At 38.3% G+C, this 26,230-nt stretch overlaps 1 protein-coding gene across 2 annotated transcripts in view; it reads right to left on the bottom strand.

The window, feature by feature from the left end:
• The window catches only part of GKAP1 (G kinase anchoring protein 1), a gene marked incomplete at its 5' end in the record, with an annotated part of 70,840 nt that extends 59,442 nt beyond the window's left edge, over positions 1-11,398 (bottom strand). For both annotated transcript variants that reach the window (XM_079706215.1, XM_079706216.1), the window contains 2 exons: positions 8,752-8,895; positions 11,189-11,398. In XM_079706215.1, the coding sequence (XP_079562341.1) occupies positions 8,752-8,895; positions 11,189-11,398 (354 nt within the window). The remainder of the gene's footprint in view (positions 1-8,751; positions 8,896-11,188) is intronic.
• Positions 11,399-26,230: the final 14,832 nt, after the last annotated feature.

The following is a 26,230-nucleotide window of genomic DNA, read 5'->3' as shown; positions in this document are numbered from 1 at the left end:
CTGGGCCTGTGAGCCATGGCCACTGAGCCTGCGCGTCCGGAGCCTGTGCTCAGCAACGGGAGAGGCCACAACAGAGAGAGGCCCACGTACCACAAAAAAATAAATAAATAAATAAGGGACCAATTGTCCTGGTATATGCCTGATGTTACAGAAAAATTGTAGTGCATCTTTTTACTGCTATCTTTTTATTCCTTTTGTATGACTTCCCTACCTTTAAACTCCTCTAACACTATAATAAAATGATTCTTTGTGATCTGTATTTTTGGTTCCTCTTTCTCACCACTCAATCTCACCTTAACTTCTTATAATCTAGCTTCTGCCACCCTCCAATCAAATTACTCTCTAAGAATTACTTTTCCTAATTGCCAAACAGAATTGGTACAGTGGCTGGATGGGACTTTGGGTTGTCTACCTTTGGGGATAAGGTGTATCTGCAGCTGAATAGGATAGCTGCCACATGTAAACATCCCGGATTTGTTTACATGTATGTGTCGACCTATGCATACTGTATAAGAAAAGCATAAATTTAGTAGGCATCGCTTGTTTTTGTCTGTCCATAATCCCTTCCTTTATTCCTTTGAATAACTACAATTCAATCCAGTGTCCCAGGATTCTAGCAAGACAGCCAATCACCTAATTCTATATACCACCCACTACCACACCCACACAAATATGTGTATGGTATCACCAACAACAGGATGGGAGCAAAGGACCTATCTCTTTTTTGTTCTCCTAGGAACTAAAATTTGAGAACAAACACAAAGTAAGTGGGGTTCAATCAGCTGATGATAGCCTCTAAAAGTGAGTGTACTAGTTCATGCCTCTGAGCACCCCAGAATTCCTTTATTTCCATCTTTCCCAAGGTCTCATTGTTTAGTTTTTAATTCAAATCTGTGAATCACTCAGTATCCTTTTGTCAAATTATTTTTTGCCAAAGTTATTCAGAATTGTTTCTGTTGTTTAACGATTAAAAAAAAAAAACTAAACGAAAACAGAAACCAATTCCAAAAAGAAGTCATCTGTTTCAAAGGGACACCTTAAAAAGTAGAAAAATGTTAACACTGGACACCATGAACTAATAAATCTTTTACTTCTAATCAAAGCATTTCATCCAATTCTATACTAAGACAACAAAAAGAGGGGGGAAAATAGGTATATCACAGAAAAAAATTAATCTAACTCAGAGAAAAATAGTTAGAATTAAAATGGTAAATAAGGGCATATAGCACTAGAAATTCTAGTTAAGCCCCAAGTAAACTGTACATACTTTTTCTATGGAGTAACTGAAAAGAACTGAAGAATTAATTCAATCCAAATTAGTAACAATCAGGAAAAAGTAACCTTTTTTAAAAGGTTAACCTTTTAAATACTTTATTATATAAATGTATATTAAAAAACAATATACAGTTAAAAGGTAAAAAGGAAGTGGATTCATGTTAGTGTTACACAAAAAAGGAAGTTTACATCAATTTCTCCACCTAAACTCAAAGCAAACTGAGTACAGAATACTTCAATATAATTAGAGCATAGCAGTCATCCCAACATAGAAAAAGTAACAAAACTACTTAAGTTTATTCTGAAAAGCTGGTTAAATTTACCACTAAGCTTTTAATCCATATTAATGACATTTAACATTTACAGAAAACACATTTAAGATTATTTCCAATATGTCACATATTCTGACTGATATTCCAAAAATAAATTAGTGGGCAGGAGAAGAGGAGACGAAGTTGGGAGTCTTGCAAGATGCCATTATTTTTTTTTCAAATTATCTCAAGTAACTTAGATATTAGGACAGCTGATTCTAAGAAAATGATAAAAACTGAATGAAATGGAACTTTTAAAAGTGAAAAATACAGCTCTCCCCAGCATTTGATTCTAAATATAGTAGTTTAAAGCTTACATTTACCTTTTAATTATTAACAAAAACTAGTATACAAGGAAATACAATTAGGCAAAAATGATTTAAATTTCAATTTAACTCTTTGAAAACTAGGAAAAACTTCCCAAATGTCACTGTATGATCTTTCAGCCTATAAGGATTCACAGAGAATCCTCTATGTGCTTTGCCTCTAGTCCTTTAAAATAGCAGCAAAAATTTGGCTTTTGCCCTCAAAGAATTTCTATTCCAGTTGGGAATAACAAACTAACACACATGACATACAGAAAATAGAATAAGATATTAAAAGTGCTACAAAAGTTGACAGAAAAAAGGTAAACAAGAAATAGAATTCAAAAAAGCATACGGAAAAGAAACTAAGTTGGTCCTTAAAGGAGAGATATAATTTGGATAGGTAGCAAAATGAATGGAAGAATTTTAGGAGGAAAGAGTCACGTGAACAAAAAGTATGATATTAAGAATATATATATTATGATAAATATAAATGATAAAAGATAAATTCTATGCAATACAAGAGAGATGTGGAAAAAACCCAGGCTTTGGGAGATCACACAGGTGGATAATTTAAATTTCTATTCCACCCATTCTAGCTGTGATCTGGGGCAAGTTATGTAACTTCTGTGAATCTCAGTTTCTTCATAATAAAAAGGAAATAGAAATATCAACCTTGCAGTGTAGTTTTGAAATTTTAAAGCTATAATATATGTAAAGTACCTAGCACAGTACCTACCTGGCCCAAGAGTTACACACAATAAATTAGAATTCCCCTTCTCTATGCTGGAGAATAGTAGAAAATAAGATTGCTTAGGTAGGGTAAAATTAGGTTCCAGACACTCCCTAAAAATTACGGATTCAGGATAGATGAAAGAGGAACACTGATAAGAGTAATTTTAAAGAAATAAACTGTCATATTAGAAGAATGAGAACTTAGAATTAGTGGGTCTGGCTAAACCACTGTAGTCTCAGCATACAGGAACCTGGATCTGAACATAGCAATGCAGGAAACAAAGAAGGCTCTTTCTCAGCAAAGAATGACCAAGTTTCAGAACACTGATTAAATATGAAGAATGAAAGAGGAATGAATCAAAGATAAGATTTTTTACTCCAGATAACAGGGAGAAAGGTAACACAAGACTACAATACCAGGAAAGAGAAAGAAAACATGATTCCAAATTCCCTAAACATGCCTTCATTAGAGAATTAGTTAATCATAAGACTGCTGTCAATGTAATTAATCAGTACATGTAGAGGTAGAACTGGGAGGGAAAAAAAGAGTCTGGGCCTGAAAGACAGGCACTGGACATGAAAATGCAAATAGAACCATGATTTTTAAAAAGTATCTTATATGTTAAGTTTGCAAATTGAGAATTCCTCATCATTTTCTTTGTACTTATGGGAAGAGGAGGAAAGGAAGAAAAAGAGGAAATAGTAGGCACTAAAATGCCTACAGGATTGGAGAAGATACTTACATGTGCCCAAGATGGAGTACTTCAGATCCCCTTCCTCCTGGCTTCCTTCATTGCCTCCTATCCCCATCTAGTAGTAAAACATTTTTTTCTATTTAAATAATTAAACCTATAGCTCAAGGGTTTATGATCAGTTAAAGAGTATGAAGAACCAATGAAAAATGAGAAGGACAGTAAATATTTTGTAACTAGATTTTTAAAAATTTGTAAATTGAAGTACCATAAAAATCTTACCCACTTTAAATCCAAGCAAAACAAATCCCAAATGAAGAATTAATCTTCATTTCTCAGGGGAACAGGGTTATTGTAAAACAACACACAACAACATTCTGAGGACATCTAATACTTGCAGCCAAGTGTTTAGCCACAGTAGCAGTAGCACCTTCTGGTCCTCTAACTCAGTGATTTTCAAAGTGTGGAACATATACCTTCACTAATTTGGAAAGCAGAATCATTTCCCAGAAATCTTCCAGTAGTCTTATTGAACATTATGATTATAAAGGTTGTAAATATTCTACAAAAACTGTATCTACGTGTTCATACTAATGATCAGGTTCGGTTCATCTCAATTAATGCATCTTCATATCTTTTGAGGGCTGTTTACATTTATTAAGTTGTATGCTTTAATTATATCTCAAAGTAATAAAAATGGTTCAATGATTCACTGAAGGATTAAAAGTAGTAATGAAGGGGCTTCCCTGGAGGCGCAGTGGCTGAGAGTCCGCCTGCCGATGCAGGGGACACGGGTTCGTGCCCCGGTCCGGGAGGATCCCGCATGCCGCGGAGCAGCTGGGCCCGTGAGCCATGGCCGCTGAGCCTGCGCGTCCGGAGCCTGTGCTCCGCAAACGGGAGAGGCCACGGCGGTGAGAGGCCCGCGTACCACCAAAAAAAAAAAAAAAAAAAAAAAGTAGTAATGAAAATAGTAAATAATGCAACTTAAAAAAACACATAAATTTTAAAATGAAGAGGACTCTAATACAGTGAATACAGAATATAAATCTGTGTCAGCACAAGAGTGATTGTCACATAAGCAAATGAAAAGGAAAATTATAAATAGAAAATTAACATAGTGAATGTTTGAAATTTCAATTTATTGAGTCATCAATCTATTTGTTCCTGGCTTCCTGCTATGAAACATGGTCAGACCAGTGGCCTAAAGACATTATAGTTTTTGTTTCACTTCCAAAGCACAATGACCTGTATGAGTCTTTCCAGAACAGAACAAGTACCAAGTAATGCTTTCCAGAACAAAAGTGATGAATTTTGTTGCTAAAGAAAAAGCCAAAAAAACAAAGAGCACTGCTTATAGTAAAACCAGGTGCAAGTCAAACTATAAACAATAGACTTATTATATCAGCCACAAGGTTAATGAGAAATATCACACTCTCAAACAAAAAACAGAACTATTGGCAAAATGCCTTTATCAGATAGATGTACTAGAGGCTACAATGTGAAAAAACAATTAACTATGCACATGCTAGCAGGTATTCAACTTCAGAGTTGGACAAAACCAGTGATATGTGGAGTCTGAATCAATACAACAGGAGTAAGAAATACACAATAAAATTTGATCTATTTATCACTGAATATCCACGAGAAGAGATTTTTCTATTCATTCATTATCTTTGAGCCATGATGTAAAATTTTAAAAAGGTAATACTGGAATCAGTATTATCAATGCACCACCACAAATATAAGAGGTTATACCTGAACAACATCTACAATGAGATTTATTCCCAGGCAACAAGTGATGGTGAACAATATGTCTCTTGATCTTGATTCAATATTAAAAAGAAATGGTAAAAATTCTGAATACAATCAAATCAAAGTCATGGCCTATTCTACTTTTTTATAAACAGCTTTACTGAGATATAATTCACATATTTTATGTATCACATATCACATAAAATCTACCCACTTCAAGTGTGAAACATATACCTCCTTTGATGTATACAACTGTGTAAAGAAATTTTGTATTCTGCTCATCTTCAATTTCTCTTACCCGATTTTTCATCTCAGTCTATTATTTCACCCTTTTATATAACATTACCGTCACCTTGACTTTTACAAAATGTTCTAGCTCCTTGGTTTTTATTAAAGCAAAAAATAGGTGCTGTCTAAAATCAATTTCTCTGTTCCCTGTAGCAAACCTTTTTCAAAGTACACTTTCACTTTGGACATTAAGTACAATGTTCTTCTCCTTTTATGTGGCAGAAACTTTTCTTCAGCTGACATGAGATCAACTAAGATCCAGTGTTTGCTTCTAAGTAAGTGGAGTGGATGTTTCTTTACTGTCTATCTTGTTGCTGTTTAACGCCAGCTCTCAGATTTTATGCTGAGGCTTAGCCAATGTAAATTTACATTATCTCTTTGATAATTTAGGAGTAGTAAACTTTGTCTTAGCATTTCTCTTTTGTGTTTAAAATAAGCAGCCACATAACACAGGATTTCTATATCCAGCTTTTTGACTGGCTCAGCCCTCAACATGTGGAGTTTCTCATAGTGCTGTTTCCCTGTGTGAGGGAGAACACCCACCACAACTGTATACCTTCTGCCTAGTACAGTCACTGTCTGGTCCCTACTTTTAAAATCTATTATTCCACACAGTAAAATAGATTCCAGGTGGTATACTGTCCATCAGTCCCAAAGCTTGCCCTTATCTCTTCTTCACTTGTCACTGTAATTACCCCAAGAACTACTTTACTTCTCATGACCTTGATTATTTTCCTACAAGTGAGACTTCCAAATAAGGTACCAGGTTTTCCTAAGTGACCCATCAATAGTATATCCAGCAGAAATTCCTCAAAGTTCCTCAGCCTTGGATGATATTTTTATATAGGGTTGGGGCCAAGTTGACTATTTCCTTCTCATAATTACCTGGTCATTTTGGCAGCAATCAATGGCAGCAGGAAGAAGGGCAATCAAATATCTGTGCTTAAGTTCCCCTATTACGTGGCATTTATTTTGGTGCAAAACTGAGTAGTTTTCCTTTATTAATTTTCCAGTGCCTCTTGGGCCACTGGGAGAAATTCTCTGGTGAAGTCACTAGCAAATTCTATTACTGTCTAAACAAGTAGATCATTATGTTAATAATACTTGTAAACCAGAAAAAATTTGTCATAATGAATGCTGTAGAAGGAAAAAAGAATCAAATAACCCCTCTAGAATAATACAAGATGATTTATCCAGTTCACCAATGCTCGGAAATATCATTTTTGCACAGCCCTAGTGTAATAACTGATGCTCGTAAAGATGAGCCTGAGGCACTACAAAATTCTATAGAAAATGTTATAATTAACATAGTTTATGTTAAGAGCATAGTTTAGTACAGTCTAATTCTTTTTTTTGTTTTTTTTACAGGAACATTTATTTACTTATTTATTTATTGGCTGCATTGGGTCTCTGTTGCTGCACACGGACTTTCTCTAGTTGTGGGGAGCAGGGGCTACTCTTCATTGCAGTGAGCGGGCTTCTCATTGCGGTGGCTCCTCTTGTGGAGCACAGGCTCTAGGCGCGTGGGCTTCAGTAGTTGTGGCACGCAGCCTCAGTAGTTGTGGCTCGTGGGCTCTAGAGCACAGGCTCAGTAGTTGTGGCACTCGGGCTTAGTTGCTTCACGGCATGTGGGATCTTCCTGGACCAGGGATCGAACCCGTGTCCCCTACATTGGCAGGCAGTCTTAACCACTGCACCACCAGGGAAGTCCCTAGTCTAATTCTTTTAAAACTGGTAACCCAAGTATGATAGGTATAGCCACTCCATTAAGCCAAACATCTGCTAAGACAATACCTATTCCCAATAGATCAAATGGCAGTTTAACAGATAAGAAAATAACTATTCATTTCCCATACATACAGCACCTCCTAGAGTACACTCCAGGCTTAGTGTGTTATTTTCCTGGATACCAAACACACAAAAAGAAATTGGTTTTATTAAATTATCTCTTTGATTTGGTTATTATTGACATTTATTTAATAGAGGCATAAAAGAACAAAACATTGTATAAATAGGTTAAAAAAAACAAACAAATGTCATAAACTATTTTACAACAAGGTTGAAAAGGAAAAGTTTCCCCTAAAAGTCTTTCTTTCTTTAAGTAAAACTGTCACTGAGTATTTTTTTTAACATTTTTATTGGAGTATAATTGCTTTACAATGGTGTGTTAGTTTCTGCTTTATAACAAAGTGAATCAGCTATACATATACATATATCCCCATATCTCCTCCCTCTTGCGTCTCCCTCCCATCCTCCCTATCCCACACCTCTAGGTCGTCACAAAGCACCGAGCTGATCTCTCTGTGCTATGCACCACTTCCCACTAGCTATCTATTTTACATTTGGTAGTGTATATATGTCCATGCCACTCTCTCACTTCATCCCAGCTTACCCTTCTCCCTCCCCATGTCCTCAAGTCCATTCTCTACATCTGTGTCTTTATTCCTGTCCTGCCCCTAGGTTCTTCAGAACCCTTTATTTTTTTTTTAGATTCCATATATATGTGTGAGCATACGGTATTTGTTTTTCTCTTTCTGACTTACTTCACTCTGTGTGAGTCTCTAGGTTCATTCACCTCACTACAAATAACTCGTTTTTTATGGCTGAGTAATATTCCATTGTATATATGTGCCACATCTTCTTTGTCCATTTATCGGTTGATGGACACTTAGGTTGCTTCCATGTCCTGGCTATTGTAAATAGAGCTGCAATGAACATTGTGGTACATGACTCCTTTTGAATTATGGTTTTCTCAGGGTATATGCCCAGTAGTGGGATTGCTGGGTCGTATGGTAGTTCTATTTTTAGTTTTTAAGGAACCTCCAAACTGTTCTCCATAGTGGCTCTATCAATTTACATTCCCACCAACAGTGCAAGAGGGTTCCCTTTTCTCCACACCCTCTCCAGCATTTGTTGTTTGTAGATTTTTTGATGATGATCATTCTGGCTGGTGTGAGGTGATACCTCATTGTAGTTTTGATTTGCACTTCTCTAATGATTTCTCTTATTTTTAATGAGACCTCTGGTCTTACAAATGTGATTTTTTTACTTGAAATAATTTAATCCTGTTTTTCTCCCTTCCCTATCTCTCCCTCATTTGTAAAAAGGAAGATGAATTTTTTTTTCCACCCTCCCTCCCTAGGGCAGATGAATTTAAAACTCAGAAAATAACTGCTTGAAATTGCCAAAACTAACAAATATAATAAATGTGTCAATCTGCTTTCCTAGTAGATAAAAGCAGAACCTCTTATAAAAAGTAGCAAACACATGTGAGTTAATCCAATATAAAATGCTCCTCAGAACAGTGGTGTCATGGTCAGATGCACTGCTATCTTAAAAATGCAAAAATTCACTGAAAACCAAAGCAAAACAATCTGATTTACTTAGCTGTACCTGCTCATCTCTTTGTCTCCACTCTTGCCAATTTTCTTCCCGTGAATCCTTCTGTACCGGGTTTGGTAATGATAGCTCATGCTGAGCATTACAAATGGCATGGGAGGATTTCTGGGGAATTTTCTTAAAAGCAAGATTCCTGAGCTATGAAACAAACAAACAAAAAATTAAATTCAGTTTACCAATCCTGGGATACAAATGATTTTTCTGAAAGTTAAGAAATCAATATTTTTATACTTCTAAATACTCATTATGCTAACTCACAAAGTCACTATTTGAATTTTTTGTAGTCTTTGTAGAATGCTAATTTCACCAGCATTTGAGATAATTTTGGTGGATTTCTAGATGAAATGATTAATAAGTGAGAATGGATTATACTCTACTATACCACCATTTTAATGAGTCTGCTTTACTAAAGGGAAGTTTATAGGAGTAGAGAACAGAATAACAAGTATGCTTTTAAAATGCAAAACAATAGGGTTCAATAAGATTAAAGTTTAAAGATTAAAGATTAAGATTAAAGATTAAAGCCTAGTCCACAAAGTAACATAATGAACTAAAACTGTACTGGCCAAGCCACTTCCAACAATAAGAAAAATCTTAGTCACAGAGGTTGAAACAGGGAGAAAAGTACTGAGAGGCTACTATGGATTAAACTGTATTCTCTCAAAAAATATGTTGTAGGCCTAACCCTTGCTGTCTGTGAATGTGACCTTATTTGGAAATAGGATCTTTGCAAATATAATCAAGTTAAGATCAAGGTTATATTGAATTAGGGTGGGCCCTAATCCAATGAAGGGTATAGACAAAGAGAACACCATGTAACAGAAGAGGCAGACTGGGAAGATGCAGCCACTAGCCAAGGAATGTCAAGGACTGACAGCTACCATAAGAAACTAGGATGAGGCAAGGAGGGAGTCTACTCAGTCTCAGAGAGCGCCTGGCTCTGCTGACACCATGGGTAGAACTTCCAGCCTCTAAAACTGTTAAGAGAATAAATTTCTGTTGTTTTAAGCCACCTGGTTTGTGGTACTTTGTTACAGCAGCCCTAGGAAACCAATGAAGAGGCTTTATATCAAGGATCAACAATTTAACTGATAATCAATAGACTGTTCTGCAAGAGTGATGAGATACAAACATTGCTTTAAGCAGCTGTTTTCTGCTGTGGAAAAGACAGAGTAGAGGGGATGCTGCTAGAGACAAAGCCATGGCAGGTACACTACTGATTTATTACAGAAAGTAGACTGACAGAACTACAGCTGTGGAAGTGGGAAGGGAGGATCCTCAGGCTCATTCTCAGTAATGTAATGTAAACCCCACTATTACCTTATTTTCTGTTCCCCACATCTATTACCAAAAAGAAAATGGTGGGCAATCAAAAGTTCTGTAAGACTGGACTTCTGAAAGGTTGTATGGTGAGAAAAATGTCTTTTAAAGTGACTCTGTGTGGCAGCATTTTAAAGAGATACTTAGAAAGCAATGGTGATGGAAATAAACAAATTGAAAAGGCTTTTTCTAAGTCTTGGCATATTATAAAATGAATATGGGGGGAAGAAAACACTTTTACTACTTCTCTCATTAAGTGATATTGAGAAAAGTCCTTAATACCTGACTGCTTCTTCTGTTAAAAGACAAACAGACACAGGCTAGAGGTGTTTTTCAACGTTTCTTTTAAAAATAAATGGGCTCATTAAATGTTGGTCATGTAACTCAGGCTAGGCATGTCTAGGGGAGAAGGGCCTGTTTACTACCCTTAAGAAACAGATGACCATCAAATGCATAAAAATGTATGTTCAAGGCTAGTCATAGGCTTATTGTGTAGTCATAGGATTATTGCCTATAACAGTAAAAAAAAAAAAAAAAAAGAAAAGGGGAAACAACCTAAATGTTTATCACAACAATCTGATTAAGTAAACTATGACAAAGCCACATAATTTTAAATAATGTGGATAAAATAATGTAGATCTTTATTTACTCATATGGAAAACTGCTCATGCTAATTTTAAAAAAGCCAGTTATGAAAGTCTATTATATAGTCTCATTTTCATTTAAGTAAAATATGAATGTATATATGAATGTATCTAAATATTCAAGTAAACATATATGTATACAGAAAACACATACAAAAATATTAATTTATATCTCTAGTTATATTTACAAATGACCTTTGTTTCCTTTTCAGACTTTCTTGTTTTTCAGAAACTTTTTGGAATGAGCACATAAGCTTCCATAGACACACACACAAAAAAGGCAATTTAAAATATGTTCATTACATCTGACTTCACATACACACAAATTTATATCCATTCATTCAAGCTGTATTTACCAAGTACCTATGGACCAGGAACTGCGGATACATAGGTCAACAAGATAGTATCTGCCCTCATGACGCATACAACCTACTGGGAAAGCAGACATGAATAATTATAATTGCTACCTCATTTGCTTCACTCTGTTGCTGTTCCTTCTTTTTTCTTCTTTTCTCTCTTTTTTTCTCATTTGTAGTTGATTTATTTGTTTGAGACTTTCCAGTATTCCGACCTTTGCCTTTTCCAGGCTCAGAATCAGAGCCACTGCCACTATCCACTTGCAACAAGGCAAAACGAGAAGCAGTAGTGGGAACAGAACTAAGTACCGCTGAGGCCATTGTAAGGATTTTTCTTTTAAAATACTTCTGTCAAGAATAATTCCTGTGGGAAGGGAGAAAGGAGGAAGATGAATAAACACAGTAAAATTTGCTTCAGATTTTAGAACAAATATATATATATATATATATACACACACACACGCATACACTTCTCCTGACACTGAATTTAGTAACAGTTGGATTCATACACACAGTTCTATTGGCAGTAACATACTTTTTAAACTTAAGTAAACAACATAAGATTGTATAATATAAAAAAGAAAAATGATATACTGAGATTTCACAATTATTACAAGAATACCACCAATACAATGTATTGATTTTCCATATACAGTTTCCAAAAATTAATGATTTTCCTCTTTATTTTAAATACACTGCTGTATATTTATATATTTATGGAGAATATCCTAATATATACATATTTATGAAGAACATCCTCAATCTGATTAATATATACGTATTTATGGAGAACATCCTAAATCAATATGGTTTACAATGGAAGAGTAAGAATAACTTTTTTCACCGCACACAGAGACCATTGGTCCAACTACATGCTTATCCCCAACTTCCAAGACAGGAGAAAAGGAGTAGGAAACAAAGAACATTCTTACCGTGTACAAATTCTGCCTTAAGTTTGATTCTAGAGAAGTGACAGCAAAATAGAGAACTTAAATTCTCTCAACCAAAGGAAACTTTTCAAAATCACCTTCCACAATTATCTTTTAGTTCACTAGTCTCAGTGTCCCCTACCTCTCTTAGCTTTTTTTTCTTTTATTGAAGTATAGTTAATTTACAATGTTGTATTAGTTTCTAGTGTACAGCAAAGTGATTCAGTTATTTATATACATATATATACATATATATTCTTTTTCAGATTCTTTTCCATCATAGGTTATTACAAGACAGTGATTATAGTCCCCTCTGCTATACAGCAGGTGCTTGTTGTTTACCTATTTTATATATAGTAGTGTGTATATGTTAATCCCAAACTCCTAATTTATCTCCCCCCACTATCCCCCCTTGGTAAGTGTAACTTTGTTTTCTATGTCTGTGAATCTATTTCTGTTTTGTAAATAAGTTTATTTGTATCATTATTTTAGATTCCACATGTAAGTGATATCATATGATATTTGAGTTTCTCTGATTTACTTCACTTAATATGATCATATGTAGGTCCATCCGTGTTGTTGCAAATGGCATTATTTCATTCTTTTTATGGCTGAGTAATATTCCATTGTATGTATATACATCTTCTTTAACCATTCATCTGTCGATAGACATTTAGGTTGCTTCCATGTTTTGGCTATTGTAAATAGTGCTGATATGAACATTGGGTTGCATGTATCTTTTTGAATTAGAGTTTTCTCCGGATATATGCCTAGGAGTGGGATTGCTGAATCATATGGCAACTCTATTTTTAGTTTTTTCAGGAGCCTCCATACTGTTCTCCATAGCGGCTACCCCAATTTACATTCCCACCAACAGTGCAGGAGGGTTCCCTTTTCTCCACAGCCTCCCCAGCATTTATCATTTGTACTTTTTAATGATGGCCATTCTGACTGGTGTGAGGTGATACCTCACTGTAGTTTAGATTTGCATTTCACTAATAGTTAGCAATATTGAGTATCTTTCATGCACCTGTTGGCCATCTGTATGTCTTCTTTGAAGAAATGTCTATTTAGGTCTTCTGCCTATTTTTTTTTTTTTTTTTTTTTTTTTTTTGCGGTACGCGGGCCTCACTGTTGTGGCATGCACAGGCTCAGCGGCCATGGCTCACGGGCCCAGCCACTCCGTGGCATGTGGGATCTTCCCGGACCGGGGCACGAACCCGTGTCCCCTGCATCGGCAGGCAGACTCAACCACTGCGCCACCAGGGAAGCCCGAGGTCTTCTGCTTATTTTTTGATTGGGTTTTTTTTTTATGTTAAGCTATATGAGCTGTTTGTATATTTTGGAAATTAATCCCTTGTTGGTACCTTTCAGCTTTTTAAGAGCCTTTTAAACTTAAGACAGGATAGCAAAGGTCCTCTAGTAAAATATATATATATATATAACTGAATCACTTTGCTGTACACCAGAAACTAACACAACATTGTACATCAACTATACACCAATTAAAAACTTTTTTTACAAAAAAGGTACTCTAGTAATATCTAACCCAAATCCTTTTTTACAGATGAGGCAACTGGTACTTAGACTGGTTAGGTCATTCTGCAAGTTACTGGCAAAGTCAGGACCTGAAACTAGATTCGCTGAACCTTACTCTGCAATTTCTAAGTAAGAAGCCTTGTAACTACTAGAAGACTAAGTACTCTCTCAATTCAAAAGAAACAGATTCTCTTAATAAATTGTGAAACTGAGAAACTTGTTTATTTTTATTTTGAAATGTATTGAGTACATAACTGAATAAACTATTAAGTATTTTTTTAAAAAGGAACACTCCAAGTACCTAGCACTAAGATTAACAAAATGGTAACCCACCCCATGCCTCTCCCCAGTAGCAACCCCCCAACTCCCACTCTGTCCAGAGATAATTATTATCCTGATTTGTTACTTATTCCTTTGTTTTTCTTTATAGTTTTATCATGTCTGTCTCGAGTCACAGTGCTCATATCTGAACTAGCTACTGTTATTTCCACAATATCCTACTGTTTACACAGGTCCACCCTATTCATTGTGGGAAGGGACTGTGTAAAAGTGCGAATACTAAGAGGTGAGGATCACTGAGGTCCATTTTGAAAGCTAACCACACACTACAGTTTGCATGTTTTCAGGAGGGAACAAAAATGAGAAGCATACATTCAATCTTCCATCTTAACCTAAGAATCTAGAAAGTTATTTGGAAATCTTTCAATTTTTTGTTAAACAATGAAAAAAATCAAAAGAAGAACTGAGATTTGAAGATGTCATCTAACAGTTATGAAATAAAAGTATTTTTATTACAATACCACGTTAATACCTATTGCTCCTATGTTCAGAAGCATATGGATTAAGATAAAATACCACAACATACAGAGATGACATCACACCATTAAAATTATGACGTATTTTTAGGCTTAAATCTTTCCCACAGACATGAGAATTAAGGCTTTGTAAGTTACTATAAGGAAGAAAATATTACAAAATGAAAAGGAAATTCCAGACTCAAAAATATTATGGAAAACATTAATTCTGCTTCAACTTCAACATGCCATGTTAAAATCCTGTTAAGTTTTAGTAGCTTTGACCACTTTCGGTACACTAATCCTACACAGTTGTTCTACAACTACTGTATTTAATTTTAACTGTCGCAACTATAAATTGCATATGATAGCTGTTCACAAATATTCACTGCCCCTCCCTGAAAGAGAATTGCGTATCACTCTCATGTTGAATGCAGGCTGGCCATGTGACTACCAGTGAAATATAAGCTTTAAAAAGCTTTAAAAGCCAGAACATGGTTCACCGTGTTCTCTTTTCTCTGCTTCTGTTATTGTGGAAGTGTATGCTGAGATGAAGCCTCCTACAGTCCAGTCTGATGGAGTCTAAAACTACAATGAACAAAATCTCCTTACTAACCTGTAATGGACATGTAGCTTGAGCAAGAAAGCAACTTTGCTGCTTTAAGCTGCTGAGGTTTTCAGGTTGTTATTGCAATATAATCTAACCTTATCATCACCAATAGCTTACACAAATACATTTCCTCTCCATTTCAGGACTGATAACAAAACTGTGAATTTCATATTTGGATTGTTCTGCATGAGTGAAATGTTCACAGGTGTTCTAAATATGTCTCCAAAGCTCACAGAATTTTTTTTTCTTTGAAATGAAAAGAAAAAAGTTTTTAGGCATTGAGAATTTGTGGTTGAGCAGTCGGCCACTGAAGAGTCAGAGACCTAAAGATTATACCTAACATAATGCATAAGGAAAACACCAATCTACCTGAAACCCAAGAATCATAGTAGAGACTATGTCTTATACAGTGGACACACACAACAAGTAATAAATGTTTCCTGAATGAATGAAAAGAATAAAAGAATGACAAAGTGAAAAGAAAGCATTAGAACAAATACTGTTAACTGAGAAAAGAATCAGTGATAAACACTCAAAATAATTATTTTTCTGAGGCAGCTACCTATGTTACATCTTAGCAACCCATGTGTTAAAATACTTTCTCTAACTAATGAAAGGGTAAATGGAAAGGGGAAATGCTCACCTCCAATGATCCCTTGTTCTGTAGGGGGTACAGGTAGGAGAATAGGAGAGTGGTAGCCACCTGCACTATACTCTACATAATAGTAAATATTAAAGGCCAAAAATAGCTCTACTCAGCAGCTGAGGGAGTAAGGAGATGGGACAACTGGAAGGGCTCATCATCTGTACTCATGCTGTACTTAAAAAAAAAAAAGTGATAAACAGCCAACACAACTACCTCATTAGCCATGAGAGAAATCTGTATACTATGTCAAAAATCTATATACCATACACTAACCAGTATTTCAGAGGTGGAAGAGGGGGGAAATGTAAATTTTAAATGAAAGAAGGGAATAAAAATATAAAAATAATCCCCAATTTGTAAATATGTGTATTATTTATTTACATACCAAAAGAAGGAAATGCATGGGACTACTCCTTTTCCTTTCTATAGTTTTCACTATTTCCCCAAATATTCTGTAACAACCATATTCCTTCTATAAGAAAAAACTCTCATCGTGAAAAGGAAAAATGGTCATCTATACCCAAATTCAAAAAAGAAAAACATAATGTAATCAATGCAATATTGATTTTTCTGCCCTGTGTTAAAACTTAAAAAGGGCAACTACAGGTCAGAAGTAACAATGACATGCCTCAGGTCCTTTTATGTTAGTGATTGAGAAGATAAATGACACAAAGCAATTGTCAAAGACTGATTATGGTGCATGTTTTTAAGAGAACATTGCCTTCATTAACAAATTTTTCAGAATTTGCAAAAAGATAATCATGTTATACAATCCAGGAATTCATTTGAAACTGCTTTAAAATCTTGAAGAGAAAAAGAGATAAATAAGCAGACCACAAAAACATTAGACTTGTAAAGATGCTATTTCAGGGAAAGGCTAGGGTTAGTATTCTTGTAAGGCTAGGGTTAGAGGTCCTGTGTCCTAAACTTCTGCATCTCCACCTATGGTCATATCTAAGAGATACTTGGATAAAGAGATTCAGAGTTCTTTTCCCTCCCCCTGTTATTTTCCCTTTCTTTCTCCATCACATGGTCTTTAAAATCCAGATACTTGAGTATATATAAATGCTCATTTATAAACATACACTTAAATAACAAGGACATAATTAAGGTACACAAAACAAAAATACAGTGGACATCCACTAAGCTACCTACATTGGTCAGTCTATGAATGCAGTGGCTAGTGCTCTATGTTAAATAGTTACAAATTACTAAAATACTACACAAATTAGGTTTTTAGTCCAGAAATTTAATGATTATTTCCTATGTTTCTCCCTCTTCCCTTTGAGTCTCCTTTTATTTTATTTATTTATTTATTTATTTTTTGGCCACGCCCCGCAGCATATGGGATCTTAGTTCCCCGACCAGGGATCAAACCTGCAGAGTCTTAACCACTGGACCACCAGGGAAATCCTGAGTCTCCTTTTAAAAAATAATTTAAAGGCTAATTTAAGTAGTTGAAGGAAGACAAAAGAAAATTTGAAAGATAATTTGAAAACAAATGTTTCAGGTCAAATGCACAAGAAACAAGTTTACAAATATAAATATGCAGGCAGCTCATCACATATAAGTGCAACATTCTATAATTTCTTAATGAATCCATCAGTAAAAACTATTAATTCCTCTATACTTAAAATCGCAGCAAAATCAAATTATAGTGAAGTCTCCACTTTATATATACTCAATACTAGAAAAGCCAATTACTTATTAAATATTAGAGCATATGTTAGGGCTTTCTATAGCAACTGTCTTTCCTCAGATTTTGTACTCCAGCAAAACAAACTACTTAAAATTTCCTGACCACACATTTAGTTTTACTTGTTCAAATCTTTTTGCTGTGCCTTTTGCCTAAAATGCCCTCCATCTCTTCCACTTACAACTTGTATTTGTTCCTTAAAATCCTGCTCAAATGCTAGGATCTCTATAACGCTTTCTCTGACCTGCCTGTTTAATCATTCCCTCCTTTGTAATATTTCTGTAGTTTATATTTACTTTTATTACTGAATAGATTTAATTAAAATTATCTGTTTTCTGTTGTGCCTAGCCCCTTATAATCCTGATTTCAACATCCTGAAAGGCAAGAGCTTCTTCTTTCCACCCCTAACAAAACCACAGGACCTGGCACACAGAAGATACATTTATTGAATTTGGTTTTTTAAAAAATATTTACATTCCCCAAGTACACAGCTATCTATGCATTCAAAGACATGCTCTAAAACAGAATGGAGCAAAAGAAAATGCAAATTGCGCTAGAGATAATCCCCAATTCCCAGAATGCAAATGTGAGTTAACAGTGATTATTAGCAGTTCAAAGTTGCTTCATTGTAAGGGCCATTCTACTAACTGATTATCAACACAACTAATTTTGTTTAGGAAACATATTCGTTTAGGAAACACAACTGGTTTCAAAGTATTGATTAAAAAGAACTAGGATACATGAGGAGCTTAAGTAAACTACTTTTTAAAATGAATAGCCTAAACTGCAAGCAGAAGGGTTTATAAACAGCTGATCCTCTTGGGCTCCTCTACTAAGGTTCTGAGGACCAGTGCCACTATGATGTAATCCCTTTAGACTATGATCCCTCTAAGGTCAAGAAAGATGGTAGGAGTAGCCATACCTCAGTCCAGGGAACCTCAATTAGGGCACTTCAAAAATGGTATATGTGTAAGTTCCTCAATCAAGACCAAATATATCCCTTTTATAAAATGGAATGATAGTCGTCTTCCATTAACACTATCGACCAGTAAGCCTGATGAAAAAAGAAGTGAATACCATGTAGATACCAACTAGTGTGGTCTCACTGAAATGTAGCTTAGATTAATAAAAAACAAAAAACCATAAAATGAAATGGCATTGAGTATGAGTGACTTAATACCTGGTGAAATTTTTTTATCATATTATTTCACGTTCTGTTCCTCAAATAACACAACTACACAATATCTTTCAATTTGGCTTCTTATAAAGTAAGGTTCACAACCAGTAAGTGCCAAGAGCCTACCAAAACTTTGCTCGCAACAAACAATGCAAACAAACCATATAAACTTAATGGGTATGCCCTAAATTCCATTTTTTTTCTTCATAGTTAAATACTGCCTCCCCTCTCCAATCTGCATCACCTAATTTCTGTGGGTTGAAAAACCTAGGCAAAAAGTACAAGCAGGTACCGGTTGAGGACCTAAGGGATTCGCCCATGAATAAAGCACATGTATTTTCATTTGCCCCAGTGATCTCTTGGTCAACTTCTGAGTTCTTCACTCTTAAAGAGTGAAGCCACCTGACTGATTATCTTATAGATAAGTTTGTTGTAACCATTTATGACAATACCTTCCATTAATTAGGATTTGACTGATGAGAACTTAAGTGTTATGAACCTGTTGAGAAAAAAAATCTACGTTTCCACAGATTAAAGATTTAAAAACTTTTTAATTGCCACAAAGTTCAATATTCTTATGGCTGCAAGTCAAATTTATTAAACTGATGATTCAGGTTACAATCACAAGCACGTTTACTATGTAAAGAAATAGTACTGAACAGTGCAGAGAAAATTTCACTGGCTTTTCAGTAGAGGAAAGACGATCTTTCATTAGTGCTTCTAATGAAAGCCATAGCACCTACTCAATTGTAGAATCTAGCTAAGGTAAGAATGAAAAATCTAAAACAAGGCGGAGAGAAAAAACAATTTAATAAGTCATTTTTTTATCATTGTTCAATATCTACCAAGCACCCAAAGTGCTAGAGATGACAAAAATTCTGGAAGACTTCTTGTTCCAAACAATAACTACAAAAAACAAACAAAATTCAAAATCCTTCTCCCTTTTACTCTTCAATAGTTAGCGGAGAGGAGGAGGAGCACGTTACTCAAAAAGTAATTCACTATACCTCATTCACGAATGAAAGCCAAATTTCACCCACAGGCTGTTAACCGATGCTCCAAAACTTATTCGCGCGAAGTACATAGAGAAGGAAACAGAGCTGGGCGAGACCTAACTCGGGCAGAGAAGCGGCTTCAAAACCTGAAAGGGAGAAAACAGCGAGTCAGGTCGAAGCTCCAGAAATTTCCGAGCGCCTGGCTCCCCGGGCGGGAGCGCGATGCCCGCGGCGGGGAGGGGGCGGCGGCACCTGTCACTCGACGGCCCAGCGACCGCGGTCGACCCCGGCCCCGGCCCCCGCGGGGTCTCGGGAGCCGCAGGCACCGCCCGGGCGCCTGGGCCTGAGGTCGGCGCGGGTCTCTCTCCGCCGCCCCCGAGACCAGCGCCGAGCGTCGGGGCCGCGGCCCTTCCCAAGGAGCGGCCCTCCCGCGCACTCTGCCCAGCGGCTCCGGACAGCGGGGCCCATCGCCTCAGGCCGAGTCCCCAACTGCCGAGACCGGGGCGCACGGAGCGGCGCGGCCGAGCCTCCACGACCGCCTCAGGGGCCCCGGAGCGCTCCCCCGCGAGGCGGCCCGCCCTCCGTGTACTCACCGGGCCTCCCCGGCCGCCGGCACGGCCCTCCTCTCCCTCCTCCCCCCGCCGCCGCCGCTCCGCGGCTCCTGGGGCGGCCGCACTGGGTCAAGTGTCGGGGGGCAGGGGCGGGCTAGCGCCGGGCGAGGGTCGCAGGCGGCCCCGCGAGCGGGCGCGGAGCACTAACGGGCCCCGGGGCGCCGGGCCGGGCGGACCGCGGCGGGGAGCGCGGCTGCAGGCTGCGGTGAGGGGCGGGGAAAACGCGGCCGCGAGCTGAGGGCGGGAGGGAAGTCCCGGCGGAGGGGGCGGCGTGAGAGCCGCGGGGCGGAGCGGGGGAGGGGCCTGGAGCGCCAGCCGCCGCGCGCGGGGGTTTGTTTATTTTCTAGGTTGGTTGCGGCGCTGTCGCGTGGGTAGGGGTTCGCGGGTGACTTGAGCGCCCGGAGTTGGGGGAAAGGACCAGACCCACCTGCTGGAGAAGGGGAGCTACGGGGGCCGGGCAGGGTCCAAACGTCTCACGTAGGCGGCGGCGCCGCGGTCTTCGGGGTTACCGGGAAGAGAAGGACTTACCCGGAGTAGGTGGAAGGACGGAGGCCTCCCGAGGGAATAGGACTCCAGGCTATTCCCCCGCAGTTCGGCGGCTTCACCTGCATCGTGGAGAGCAGTTAGAGAGCCCTGCAGTGGAAAAGGGCCAGTGGACCGTGGGGGCCCGAATTCCCAGCCCCTCCGGGCTCGACCTCCAGTTAGTGAAGTAGGGTTGGTCCTGCAAACAAGATATGAATAGAAAGACTGCATCAGTTCTCTGTAAGGAAAATAATGAACATTGCTCAGTTGTCTGTAGAGTTACAGCACTTTTACGTTACCTCCCTTGGTGCTCCACCAGGTAGTAGGAGTCTTATTTTACAAGCCAAGTTAAGTGACTTACCCAAAGCCTCACATCTAATAAACGGCACAGCCGGAACACAGCTGTCCTGACTTCAAATTCTGTGCTGCTTACCATTGCGTCACATTATCTTCCTAAATCACTTTGTTTCAACTAATAGTAGACACCCCCATAGGTAAGACGCTGCAGGGTTACAGAGGGGAGTTAAAGCTGTTATCCTTGCCTTCAAACTAAGAAATAAAACAAGGAAAAAACAGTTAAAAGACAAACCATGACAGATGCCATGTGAAAAATACAGAGTACTGCAGAATATCAGGGAACTGCTCAGACCTGTCTGGGGAATCAGGAAAGAAAGACAGTAAGGAGGAGAAGGCATTTGGGATTGACCTTGAAGGAGATGGGGTATGGTTTTACAGCAAGAAGAGACAGCATGAGAACATATATGAAGGTGAATCAATGGAAATTGTGTTCAGGAAAAGCAAATGGTAAGGATCTAGGGCATGTTGAGAAGTGGCAGACACAGGAGAATAGGGCCTGGGATGCCAAGTGGAAGAATTTGTATTCAAATCATTACTTAGTTTTTGTGGTTTAAAAGTTTGGGGGTTTAAAAACCTTGCTTTTCTTTGATCTCTCTGTGAATGGATACAGAAATCAGAGGTGGGAAAATGGTCAGATAGACTTGCGATAGGCCAGGTAAAAGGTAATGATAAATCTGAACTAAAGGTAAGGCAGGAGGAATTTAAAAGAGCTTGGCTAAAAGATGATGTGGAAGCAGAATCTACTGAATTTGGCATTTGATTACTTGGTTTTCCAGTAAGAGGGGATTGCTTGAGAACATACATGAAGGAGGAAGAGAAGAATAAAAGGTAATGGAGGTTTTGAGTTTGGAGATAATTATAGAAGATAGAAAAAAGAAAATTAGAGATAGGAATAGGAACTGCTTCTTGAGAAATCAATTTAGACTTGTACATTTTAAGGGTTTGAAAGATTGTTGAGACAGCCAGATAGAGGTGGACACTGAGAAGTTAGATGTAAAGGTTTTGAAGTAAGAGTAAGAGGGTTGAACTAGAAAATAGATTGGGAAGTTATCAGCCTAGCAGTGATATCACTGTGAGAGAAAAGAAGAAAACAAAGGGCAGAATCTTGGAGAACATCTTTAGAACCTTGCTACTCAAAGCATGGTCAATGGCCCAGCCGCATTGGCCCCGCATTGGCTCATCACCAGGGGGTTTGTTGGGAAGGTGGAATCTCAGCCCTCCCCACCCCAGACCTGCTGAATCAAGTCTTCAGTTTAACAAGAACCCCAAGTGATTTGTATCACGTTAAAGTTTAAGAAGCTCAGGCCTAGATGAGAAAAGCCAACAAATAAAGAAGGGATCTAATCTAGATAGAGAAGCCAGCAAAGAAAGAGAGGAGGAAGTGGGAGGAGAACCAGAGAAACGCAGAATCACCAAAGCAAGATACATTGGAGTTTCACAAAGACAGGGGCAGGAAGGAGGGTTGATCACAATATCCAAAACCACAGAGGTCGAAAAGTGCAAGGAACTTTTGAACTTTGTGATTAGGTGGTGTGGTCATTATGACCATGTTGTTCTAACTGAAAGCTTGGAAACTGCCCCTTTGTGATTGGGGACAGCCTAGAAATATAATCCCTCCAGTCCCCACATATATGGGACATATCAAAGTAGGCTTGTGGATTTGATAGTGGGACAAAGTAGAAGTTCTTTTCTAGTTGCTTCTATTTTCTCAGTGAAATAAGAAACAAGATCATTTTGGGAGACTGCTAATTGTCCATCACAATGTGTTCTCTCTTTCTTCCTGACCACAGAGACTATTTTTCTCAGCCTTTCTTTCAGTTGGGTATGGTCAAATGTGAAGTTATTGCTACTGGAATGGGAGCAGAGATGATGTCGGCCACTGCCAGGCTAGTGTGCCTCCTTCATGCGTTTTTCCTTCCTGCCAGCTGGATTATGCAGATGACTACAAGTCCCTGGGGTTGGCAGAACCACAAGAAAGAACGTGCAGGGATGAAGGAGAGCTGCCCATTGACCTGGAACACCCACGCTGGATTATTTTGTGAGCAAGGTATAAATTTCTGTTGAGTGGGAGCCATAACATTTTTGTTTGTTATAACAGTTTAGCCTACTGTGGCTCATGTAGTTATTAACTGAAAGTAATGAGGGGGGAGTTAGCGGGGGAGGGAGAGAAGAAGAGAGATGAAATACTAGTCTGTCAGTGTGGGAGAGGGAATTGATGAGGGAAACATGGTAAGGTTTCCAGGCACTAATAAGGGCCCACCTGAGTCAGTGGGCATGAATTTATAGTGAGACCAGTCAGTATGGTTGTGCATTTTTCTCCAGACAGATTTAGTTGCTCATGTGATGCGCAAGCACTGAGTAGGCAGTTTTGGATTACCCAGGACTGAGATTTGGCTGGGCAAGTAGGATGGGGAGAGATTGGCAAAGGGTAGTTGAGGGTAGATGCAAAGGAGGCATTATAATTTCAGATGTGGTAGGAAATAAGGCTTTGAGAGGGGTGGGGAACTGTGAAAAGATGGGAGGGTGAATGGAATGGTGTTTCTGATCAGGTTGAAGAATTGTTGGAGTTTAGGTACCATAGAGAATGACCTGAAAAGAGAAGAGATGGGTTGGAGAGTAGTAGGCTTGAAATTAAAATTAGAAGTAATGTCAGTAATGTCAAGGTGTAGGAAATGACCATAAGAGTGGGTAGCTGAGATAGCAGAGGGCAAAGATCGTTCCAAGAGAGATGGTCAAGGAACTGAGAGGCAGTAAGGATTTGAAAGATATCTATGTCTATATCTATATCTATATCTTGCAAAGAATTATCTGCAGACGTGACAGTAGTGTTGGAGTAGTGAGTAGCCTTGAAGAGAGTGATAATGAGCCTGGTCCTAAAATCTTCAAAGAATGAGGGGCTGAATGCGCTGAATTAAGGTGTTCAAGGCCATCAGTGATTTAAGATGTTAAACTCTTGCATGTTTCAGGCACTTTAAAGTTTTGTTACTAATGTGAGATTTCTAATTGCTTCTCTTTGACCTCTCAGATTACAGATGGTGACTGCTTTCTTTAAGAGGAAATGCCCATCTGTCTGTAATATAAAACAAGCACATGCCAGCGTTCCCAGTTTAAATGACTATGCTTTAAAATTTGTCATAAACTACTCCTTCTACCTCCAACATGTATCTTCAAATAGACACATCAAAAGTGATGCTAGCCTTGCCACATCAAATAATGTGCTGTAAATGTTAAAATTCTATGGGAAAAACCTCAGCTATAGCTTAAGCTAACAATAAATAGGGATTGATTAGGGGCCTGACAAGTTGAAAATAACAAGATTACCTGTAGTTTAAAACATTAAGTACCCCATTATATAGCATAGGTGGTCTGGAGTCAGACCGCTAGGTGTTGAATCACAGCATCCATCTCATGGGGTTATTGTGAGGATAAAATATTAATATATATATATAATACCTATAAGCATTTAAAAGACTTTTTAGCACATATAAGCACTCAATAAAATTTAGGTATATTATTGTACTAATCTATATCTAATTCTTATAGAATTGCCTATAACTACAGTTGGACTTTTCCCACTTAGAAAACATGTTCGTTACATCTATTCATGTTAATGGTAAGGAGACTTCTGGTTAAACACGGTGCATTGATCACATGTTTTTCTCTGCTCACTCCAGATACCTCATTAAAATGAGAGTGAAGGGATAAAAAAAAGTATAAACCCATAAAGACAATGCAAACAGGAAAAAAGATCCCTGCTGAAGAAGGATGTCAACAAACTTAGGAACATGGAAGGAGATGGATGAGTGACAACTAACTTACCCAAACTAAGAAATTTAATATCTAAGCTTCTGGGAGGAGGTTGACCCAGCCAGAGTGAACCTTTTCACATCCCAGACCCTGGAAAGGGTCTGAAGCTAGAGCTGCCACACCTCTGAAAGCAGAATTAGAGTGGGACTGAGAATGAGAATTTATTATGAAGATTTTATGATGAACAGTGGGATCCTTCCTTCCCCCAGTCCCTAACCCATTCCCTGCTGCCTTAACTCAGCAGATAGGAAGTTTACTTTCTGGAGAGTTTGACTCAGAGCTCCTCTGGACCCCAGGCAGAGCTAAGGACAGGGATGACTCACTCCGTAGAAAAGCAGAATTAAATGAAGTTATGCATGTTGAGTTATGAGACATATCCCCCCCACCCCAGCTTCATTCCTGAATTCAGATTCTGGAATGCTGGGATCATGTCAGGGAATTAGAAGCTTCCTCTGGGTGGAAAACCAGCTGGTCCAAGAATAAAGGCCTACAAATATTGACAATTGGGGGTTCTGTAATGAAGAATGTGGCTTGTCACCTACCTCTTTACAATGAAGCCCAACAGTAGACAAGTCCTGTTCCTACCAACAGAAGCTCTCATCCACTGTTAGTCAATAGTGAATAGTCCAGGATCTCCAGATATTTGAAGAAACCTCCTTACATGAAAGAGCCTGAAATGAACAAACAGGAGAAAGAAAGAAAAAGGCAGAGAGAGAGGGAGGGAAAGAAGGAAGGAAGGAAAGAAAGAAGAAGAAGAAAAAAAGAGAAAAAACAGGAAACAGACAATGGAGGGAGCAGAAAAAGATGTCAAAGTGAAAAATTTTAACTCACATATGCTCAGGAATCTAATAGAGAGAGATGCCTCATCAAAATAAGGGTGTAAAGCAAGAAACAGAAACACATAAGACCAACCTGGTAAACAGGAGCTCCAACAAAGGAGAAAATAGGGAGAATTCCTGAGATAAAGGTGAAGGGAACTTCCAGGATGACAACTGTGTAGCAGGCCTGGAGAGCAAACAGTCTACTCTGACACAGGAGGATGGAGGGCTCCAGAAGGGATGTCTCCAAGGAAAAAACAACAACTATAAAAACCACAGAACTGATTGATTACCTACTGTGTTTGAACCTTATGAGAGAAACTTCACAGCTCTGGTGGAACATATAGAGATAAAATGGTGATAGGGTATAGAGAAAACTAAGCAACCCAAGGAAGAGGGGGGCTATAAATTCCAGGGAAAACAAAATAATTGTGGTGGACTATATGATTGTTTAATACTTGATGTTACTTTCCTGGAGGAGAATTATACTTCCCTGCCCCATTGATGTCAGACCTGGCAGGGTGAATTACGGTGGCCAGGGAAATAGAGGCACAGGCAGCAGCTTTAGAGTCATGTCTCTGGCCCTGCCACAAGGTGGACACGTGTTAGAGGCTGCCTCTGGCCATCTGAGTCCTGAATGCAGACACCGTAG

This window comes from Hyperoodon ampullatus (assembly GCF_949752795.1).
Source record: "Hyperoodon ampullatus genome assembly, chromosome: 6".
Lineage (NCBI taxonomy): Eukaryota > Metazoa > Chordata > Mammalia > Artiodactyla > Ziphiidae > Hyperoodon > Hyperoodon ampullatus.
The sequence above is the reverse complement of the archived record's forward strand: the minus strand, read 5'-3'. Positions and strand labels throughout refer to the sequence as shown.